Source organism: Aptenodytes forsteri, unplaced genomic scaffold (genome assembly GCF_000699145.1).
Source record: "Aptenodytes forsteri isolate BGI_AS27 unplaced genomic scaffold, ASM69914v1 Scaffold182, whole genome shotgun sequence".
In the NCBI taxonomy this organism is placed as follows: domain Eukaryota; kingdom Metazoa; phylum Chordata; class Aves; order Sphenisciformes; family Spheniscidae; genus Aptenodytes; species Aptenodytes forsteri.
The window spans coordinates 1,261,461-1,270,974 of NW_008795932.1; the positions used below are offsets into that span (position 1 = coordinate 1,261,461).

Consider the following 9,514-nt stretch of genomic DNA (forward strand, 5'->3'; position numbering starts at 1 on the left):
GTTTAGTGGGCATGGTGGTGTTGGGTTGACGGTTGGATTCGATGATCTTAGAGGTCTTTTCCAACCTTAATGATTCTATGGTATAGAATGTCCCTTTGGCCAGTTGGGGTCAGCTGTCCTGGCTGTGCCCCCTCCCAGCTTCTTGTGCACCTCCAGCCTTCTCAGTCGGTAGAGCACGGGAAGCTGAAAAGTCCTTGACTAGTGTAAGCACTGCTTAGCAACAACTAAAACATCGGTGTGTTATCAACATTATTTTCATACTAAATCCAAAACACAGCACTATGTCAGCTACTAGGAAGAAAATTAACTCTATCCCAGCTGAAACCAGGACAGTAGGTTACTGACAAATCTGAACTCTCCTTAGAAACCAGTACAGACTCAGCTTAAAGGGAAAAGCCATCCATAGTAGTTAGCTTGGACGCTAATGCTTTAAATAGGTGCAAAAACCTACTATATATGATCAAGGCAGAGATACTTAATTATAATGTTGAAAATACCCACTCAGGGGCAGAAGTTTGCATCTCTAGGGAGTTAACTCCACCTGGTTCCTGCCTGTTCTAAACAACTACGAGACCTAGAAGCATTTTAGTAAACTCTAGAATTTTCCATGGTTTTCCTGAACATTTTTCCCACTTCTCCCTTAGTGGGCTATTTAAAAATCTGTTCGCAAATTGACTGCTTCTCCCAGCTCAGAGATGTCTCACTTCAGAGAAGAGATTACTCATTTATGAATATACTATATAAACCACTGATGAACACCATAACTGTAAAGCTGAATCTATACTATTTCCCACCCAGTGGAAAGCTAGCGTGTAGTGAGCTCTCATACAGGCTGAGTTCACAGTATAAAAGCAGCATGAATCCTATTATAAAGACTGGATATAAACAGTAAAGCACCACAGCTCAGATATATAGCTATTAAGAGTTACCTATGCAGATTAGCATTTACTTGAGATTTGAGACTATAAAAAGGCAGCAATGAATCAACTCCTGCCATACCAACAGCTGATGTAATTGACTTAAACATAAGGAGCGGAAAAAGTGATCTGGGCAGGAAAGGAGAAAGGGAAACAAACATTTCCTTTTTATTTTACTGATTATCTCGATTTCACACTAACCTGTGAATACCTAGTTTCCACCATGTTGAAGTCACTTGTCCACATTAAACCCCTTTACTAATGCTTTGAAAATGACAGCGCAGAGGTAGCATGAACAGCAGCAGCAGTGTGTTTGCTCATACTTAAGGGCTGCCAGCATGACTCATTTCTGGTATCACAGCTTTTTTGGAGGCAACGTCTGAACTGCCCAAGAGGAAGGCACTGCTTTGTTCCTCCAGGGCTCTCTTCATCTAAATCAGGGAAAGCCAGCCCAGTGCTCCAGCCAGATCCAAGCCCACAGCATTAGGAAGAAGAGGTGCACGGGGTGGGGAAATGAGTGCTCAGGTCTCATCCTGGTATAGAGTCAGGTTAGGGGCTAGTGATGCACCTCAGCTAGCACCCAGGAAGCACACCCTTGCTTGTTCATCTGCTCAGCATACTGACTGCCGGCAGAACAAACTGGAAGATTGAAGCTCTGACCTAAAACCCTAACATCTTTCAACTTACATATAAGAAGCAAATACCTGCAAAAGGAAAACTCCTGACTTCATATGTGACTCTAGAAAGCTTGACTGGAATTTAGTGAAAAAAAAACTCTTCTACCTTTGGACTACAGGTCTGCAAGTGAAGATTACCCAGTAATGTCCAATATACAGGGACAGGCTCCCTAATGCAAGGAGTTTTTAATCCACTTCAGAATAGAAGCACACAGATTTTAATAATAAAGCAACACACAACCTCAAAATAAGTTAAATTACTAAACAACAAGACAGACCCATGTTCACTTATACTTTAACTCCTCTACATTGTGGAGTATTTGAGCGTTTCTAACCAGCGAAGTACTTTGTATCCTAAGATTTTCTCTCCTAAGTTCTACAACAGCCAAGTAACCACTATACTCCCTCAAGGGACTTGGATTATTTAGTTAAAGAATAAAGTGTCATTAACTGCTTATCAATACATATATTCATGTTCTTATGACATTTATTTGGTGCATTATAAAGAGGTTTTTGTGCTTTCAAAGTGATTTTCACCGGCGTGGCAAAATTACAGTTAACCCTCTTCCAAAAAAACCAAAATCTTTGAGAAATCTGTTCCCTGCAAATTAGTATTTTCTAGACTTACCAAAATCCTCAAAGAAAATGAAGACAACAGCATAACTAATTTCCTTGATATTTAGAACTTGTGCTTACTGTCTGGGTAACATTCACATTACATTTCTTCTTTTCCTCTCCCACACATCTCATACTACCATAACTTAAAACTAACGCCAGCTTTAGCGTTATGCAGCTATCCTGACCACATCATGCAAATTCATGTATTAAAACCTGCACAGTTATTTCCAGGAGAAAGACACAGGATAGCAAGTCTTACCAAGAGAGACAATCTTTGAGGGCATTAAAATATGGATATCTGGATATAACACAAATAGCGAACGGTACAAAACAGACAGGCATCTTCCCAGTCTGCGCAGATTCCCAGTGGGCCTGCCCGTTCGAGGAAATACAGCCATCCTGCAAGAAAACTACAGATTAATGTGTTTATGTTAATCATGAATTTATGGCTGATATTTTCTTGAGAACCCTAGAGATATGACACCCAATTCCCTCTGAATTTCAAGGGGATTTGGATGCCTGTCTCCCTTAAGCTCTTCAGAAAAATGTCAGCCTACAAGACTTAGACATAGGTATTAAAGAGAATTTCAGTGCAAAAGATATCTAGAAAGAACACAGGGTACAATCTTCACCAAAAAAAGATGTCCAAGGGACAAAGTCTGCTCCTAAATATTCAAAACTCCTAAATGAAATCCATAACAGTTTTTCCTAAAGCAATGCTGTTCCAATGTGCTTAATTTACAATGGCAATATGAAGTATGCTTTGTTCTGTATTCCTGCTAACATAAAGACATATCTGCTAACTAATTTCATAAATTCAACCTGACATTATTCTCAAAGTGTTTTGTTTTATATCTTCTATTATGTTTTAATAAAAGCATGAGTTAAATAACATACTTGCATAGGCTGGTAGTACTGTGCAACAACACCATATGTTCTGTTACCACAGACATCTGTGAAGACCAGGAAATGAATGTGGTCCTCTTTTGATTCAGAAGCTATATAAAGTCCTCCTGCAATGAAGGCAGAAACCTTTTTTTTAACTACATATTTAACTACAGCTGCTTGAAAAGCCATTCATGACAAATACTGCACATTTCCACTTGATTTCAAGAGAAGTGTCTCATTTTAAGGGATTAAAATGCACATATGCAATCCATTTGATCTAAGGGTTGTTACAAAGGCTGTAAGCTGCACGTTACTGAAGAAGCAAAAATATTATATAATTATTCTGCATTTTAAGTGGCAAAATACAATAGATGAGTTTTGTTCACTTTTTTTTTTTCCGTTCAAGATATTTATAAGGTCTGCAATAATGACATGCATATTAAAATTTCTGCAATTAAACCTGGAGGAAACAGTCACTAATTCAGGTATATCTTAATACCAAATGAAAAGTGAAAGAGTGCTCAGTCATTTGGAGGGGGGTGGGAGGGAGCGGGGATTTAAAAGTGTGTGCGTGTGCGCACTTCACTCAAACCAAGATTTACCAATAAAGGCTAAAGTGACTTTCGGCTTCCCTCTCTTGCAGCTGTTGCAGCTACTATTGCTAATAGATCTGTTTCACACAACATAGCCATACAGAGTAAGGGCACCCCATTCAGGTAACAGCTGCTTTCATCACTGACATGCTCACAAGCAAACACATTTTTTTATACTGTGAAATACAAAGAGATAGAGAAGATGATCATAAAAAAAAAAATAATGGCTGTACTATGGATCAACAAATATATATTAAAACAGTTCTCATTAAGAAGTGCAAACCCTACCGTACCTGGGAAGCATAGCTGTGGCAAACCAATAAGATCAATGTCCTTTGGAACCGTAATATCTTCAGTGTCAGGTGCTTTCTGCTCCCCATTGAGACTCTTGACATTTTCAATCTTCGGTCTCTCTTTTTTCTTTCGGAAAGACCGGCGTTTACTTTTATTCAAGTTATTACCAGCATTAATCACCTGAATATCATCTCTGCTGATAAACGGAGGCACAAATACAGAAAGAACTTCTGGATCAAGGGGAGGAAGACTTTTGGGTTTTCTCTGAGTAGCCTATAAAAAAAAAACCAAACACAAAACCAAAAAATGCAAACAATGCTAAGTTGACGCTCATCCTGATAGTTTTTTTTTAAACCTATTTTTAGCCCTGTTTTCTCTTTACCCCTAAAATTGTGGGTGTAGAATATATTTTTTCTCCTTCCGAAATAATTAATTTTTCCTTCTAATTTCTTGCTTTCCATATATTAATGCAAGGGGAACACTCTGGGCATTTTCAGTAGGCAAAAAATAATTCTTCATAATTCAAAATGCACCATATCAAAATTATGCCTCTGGCATAAGAAAGCTAACAAATATCAAATACAGTATTTCCTCCTTTGAAGCGCTAGGGTATACTTCAGCTATACTTAAAATAAACACTGGTAGTAAGAGAAACCAGGCAACAAATAAATGAAAACAAAGAAAAACAGCTGAACTCCCTAGATAAGTCTTCTTTCAACTTTAGGAAAACCAAGGTTTTCCTCTACAGAAAAAAAAATAAACACCCACACAAGCTTTCACAAGACAACTTTTAACTTTATAAGGCAATTAAGAAAGTACAATTAAAACCAACAATCACTGTTACGATAAACACAATTTTAAGACACTGTACAACATGAAGCCATGAAAATTTCTCTGTATACTGATGACTAAGTGGAACAGGCATCCCAAGAGCATGTATGAAACTACAGCATTTTTTAGTAGGCAGCTTTGTAAAGTACTACTGCACTGAAAGTCCTTGCTGCCTCGCTATGAAAAACTTGTGGACGAATTGATCAGGAGATTTCCTTGTACTTGGGAGCACTTTTTGTATTCTTGACCATATAGTAGAGACAAGTAGCTGCATTTTCAATTACTTCACTGCAATTTTAATTCTTCCTGCAAGGTCAAAACAGCAAGTAAAAGCTTTGTTTAGTCAACGGATATTTGGAAACAGGAAAGGCAAGCCTCACTGTGGCTAAAAAGCTGTTTCATTCTCAACTTTTTGCTAACTGATTCAAAGATAGATGAAGCATACATGCTGCTTTTACCTTCAGACATGATGCATCGGTATTACTTGTATTTAAGATACTCCTTGAGAACCAATGTCGGCCTCTCTCAAGTTTTGTAACAGAAAGTCTCGGCTTATTTGTCTTAGTAGATGAGTCCACCAGTAGTCTTCTTCACATTTGAGCATAGGAAAAATGAGAAGGCATACTTACCTCCATGATATATTAGTTACTGTATCTTAAGCTCCACCGTATTCTATAATAGGATACTTGAAAGAAAGTACTTCAATAAAAATAAGAAGTGAAAAAACACTCTTTTAATGAACATACAGAGTCTGAACTACAAAGAAATTAAGAGTGCAAAAGATAAAAGTGCAGATAAGTATCCACTGGGATATTCAAAAGATAGCAATGACTTTAAAAAAGCACGTTACAAATTGGGGTACTGAGTGCCATATCCTGCCATGCTAAAAACTTCAAGTGTCATTCTCCTTAGTTGGCAGCTGACATCCATTTCAAGTGAAGAAACTGGAAAAGCAGATAAATCCAACATGATCACTCTCAAAATAACATGCAGCTAAACACTGCAGACGGAAATTAAGAATTAAGGCTCAGCCCTGAGGCTGTTATGCAAGAAAAACACAGACCTACTCAAACACTAACAATGTCGACTTGGCAGATTTGCCCTGCAGAGGTTTTCATACAAAGTTGCTTTGACAGGGCAATCCCTGACTTACATTGAAGGCATCTCTGTGCTACAAAGTGCTGGATGACAGCCAGCAATTTAATAGCCTCACAGTGTAACAGCTTCTAAAATGGCAGGTCCTTGATGTCTTGAACTACAACAGAGGCATTAAACACCTTTCCCCCACACACACAGAACAGCACTGTCAGTGCTGCCGCTGACCCAGTGACTCAGTCGTCAGCATTCAAGTCAGCTCATATTAACGTCTACGGCCAAAGTAGTATTTTCTTACCCTTTCAGTTGAGGGATAGCAAATAGGCAGCAACAGAACAATATTCACTTGTTTCTACTATTCTTTGAACATTTCATATTTTCTGCTTCTACTGTCACTTCTTCATTTTGAAATGCTTCTCTTCTGTCACTTTTTACTATCAAATGTCCTTGCATCATACATAGCTTCTTATAAACACTAATGCCTTTTCTTTCCTGTAATTCTGCAAGATTCCAGAAGTCAGGGATTGTATTCCAACCCCATTTACTGATTATGTTCCTGTAACAACGGTACCATATAGGACAGGGATAAGAGACAGACTTTTTACAATGAACATGCTATTTTAGACACAACTGAGAAGTAGCATGTTGAAACCACAGAGCGGAGTGTGACCTCTGCTATTTGGCGTTTCCTTGATCTCATTCTCCTCTTCCCATCACTGAAGAAGTTAATTTCATTTTGAATGTCATGAAAGAACTGGCTTCTTTAAGGAATAACTGGGCAGGGAAAAGTATGAAGCCTTAGAAAAAGGTTGGAAGGGACCTCTGGAGGTTCTAGTGCAACCCTTTGCTCAAAGCAATGATAACTTTGAAGTCAGATCAGGTTGCTCTGGGTCTCATCCAGTCAAGTTTCAGAAATCCCTTAGGAAGGGGATTCTTCCCCCCCTTGTGCTCCAGCCCTCATATAGCTTAGTGTCTTCTGGTCTCACTCCCGTTTGTCAGCAGTTCTCCGATATCAAGGTACCCAAATCTGGGACGGTATTCCAGGTGTGACCTCAAGAGTGTTGAGTAATAACAATAATAGTAATTATCCCTTCCCTTCACCTGCAAGCTACGGTCCTGATGATGCAGTTACTTGTCACTGCCACAAGTGCACACTTCTGACTAATGCTCAACTTGATCACACCTCACTTCTTTCGCACAACTTGACACCCAGGGGGGCATTACAGAAGAAGGAAAAAATTGGTTTGGTGGTTATGCCCACATTAGCAGGGCCAGAAAGCATAATGCAGGCATTGTAAGAGACAAGATCTGTATCACTGACTGTGGTAGGTAGACACAGAACCCAACGATGGAGCCGATAGGAAGATCTGAGACATCCTGCAGTCAGCTTGCACATCACACTTGCCATATCAAACCCCAGCTTTATAGCTGAAGATAACTTGGGGGAAAGAAGCCTTATCAAAGATGGCTGTATGATCTTCACTATTGTACTTCTCATTCCTACAAAATACACACTTCCAACACTAAAAAAGTCATCTCTAGCTGAAAATAGCGGCCTTTGATCTCTTCAAATGAAACCTTACAGTGATAATTATCTTGGCAATAAGGACAATTGATGGATGACAGCCCAAAAACTTCAGTTTCATGAGCTTCAGTGAAAAACTGTATCTTTGTTCCTGGAATCCCCATCGACGACAGGTCATTCATCTAAGACTTTTCTTACTTTGGGAGTGGGTTATATCATGTTCCCGCTGACTTCATTGACTTTATTACTCTGTACTGCAATAAAGTTAAGAATGCACAAACACACTTTCAAGACCAAGATTTGAAGCACTATCAAGATTTTTACCCTGTTATTTCATCTGTAAATATCATCAGAGGTCCACTACTTTCCATTGAAATATTTTCTGTCAATAAGGTCTCTTCTTTCTACATTCACTGAAATTAGACACAAAACATATTCCACCATTTCCTCACGTAGATAGTGCTACAGAAGGAAAAGCAAGTGGAATAAATCTATAAACTTGCCCTAAGACAGTGATTGAAATCTCTGTGGTATAACAGCTTGCAGGGACGTTACTATAGTTAATATTGATAAGCGTTGGGACTACTTTCCTTTCTGACTCTCCATTTTATACCTTGAGCAAAGAAACAATTCAAAATCTGTAGTGTGATCAGAATGGCTTCTACTTTTTGTAGCCAATTTCTTATTTGTTGTTCTACAGGTTTTTTGGAAGCAGTGAGATCAAACTAAGCAGATTGAAATGAAAAAGAAATTCCCCTTCTTTTAGGTTTACTTCTCACACAGATGCCAAAACAACACATACACACCGATTTCAAAAGTCTGGTGGTGACATTTATGGCACAACTATTTCCCCAATTTGAATGTATACATGAATGAGATCCTGGAATTTGAACCTCTGCTTAGCTGATATCACTTAAGAAGCTGACATCAGCAAAAGCTGTCTCCTGAGCAAGTGAGCAGCAACAAGTTTAACAAAGACTTCTTTATCTAATGCTATCAGAGCGCGCAATCAAATTCAAGTTCAAGCAAGACAACCGAGATCCCTGGGAGCAGCTTGGCTTTTCAGCACATGCTGGCACCACAGCTACTCTCACAGCAGGGCAGCTCACAGGCTTCTAACAAACCACCAGCACATTTTAACAAAGCAAAAATCAGAAGAGGACTTTAATTGTTAATTCACATGTGAAGTGGCTATAGTCATAAACAAATTATAAACCACATATTCAAAGCAGAAACCAACCCATCAACTTCCACCGTATCGGAATTGCTCAGGTTGTGCCAAATTCAGAGCACTAAGCTCACAGGGATTTAGACCTTGTGTTGTCCTAAGGATACAAGTTACCAGGCTTTATTCCCCCATCTTTAGCTTTTATCTCCAACAGAAGACGGGAAATGGGTATCATCCAGCAAAGGATATGCATTGTTCAAGCATTTCGCTGTTCCTGCTTACATAAAGCTGCACTGCATTCTTCATCTAAGCTTAGACCTTTCAAAAAATGTAATTACTTAACACCACTACCAAACTATCCCTACTTTGTTAATGATCGCCTGTCAAAACAAGTTTTCTTTTAAATATTTCAGCTCTATCCAATGATAACAGCAACAAGGCAACCCAATATTTTACTCAAATCTGTACGGGGAAGAGAGGCCCGGCCAGCGAGGAGCTGACCCGGCTCAGACTCCGGTTAGACCTCCGAGCAGAGAACGGCGCTGACAGAAGCTGCCCCACAGACCAGCCGGGGCCCGAGCCCGCCCGCCCCGCGCTCCCTCACTGCACCGAACCCCCTCTCACCTGGAGGAGCGCCCTCACCCGCTCCCTGGGCACGCCGACCAGCAGGCAGATCTCCAGCAGGCCCGAGGGCAGCACGTCCTCCATAGCACAGCAGGGCAGGGGCAGCCGGGACAGCGGACTGCGGCGACTCCTTCCCGCAGGGCCGCTCGGCCCCTCCCCGCGGGCCGGACCGGGCTTGGGCGGGTGTGGGGAGGGGAGAGCGCCCGCTCCCTCACACAGGCAGGCGCGCACACAGCAGCCCTCCCCGCCTCTCACGGTAACGCACGCTTTGATTGGCTGCCTCT

General features: G+C 40.3%; 1 protein-coding gene across 1 annotated transcript in view; it reads right to left on the bottom strand.

Annotated features, from left to right (window-relative positions):
- The window catches only part of DENND3 (DENN domain containing 3), a 48,868-nt gene extending 39,554 nt beyond the window's left edge, over positions 1 to 9,314 (bottom strand). Inside the window, exons 1-4 of the mRNA XM_009285087.2 lie at positions 9,231 to 9,314; positions 3,987 to 4,260; positions 3,110 to 3,225; positions 2,472 to 2,611 (exon numbers count right to left, since the gene is read on the bottom strand). Of these exons, the coding sequence (XP_009283362.1) occupies positions 2,472 to 2,611; positions 3,110 to 3,225; positions 3,987 to 4,260; positions 9,231 to 9,314 (614 nt within the window). The remainder of the gene's footprint in view (positions 1 to 2,471; positions 2,612 to 3,109; positions 3,226 to 3,986; positions 4,261 to 9,230) is intronic.
- Between the last annotated feature and the right edge of the window lie 200 nt (positions 9,315 to 9,514).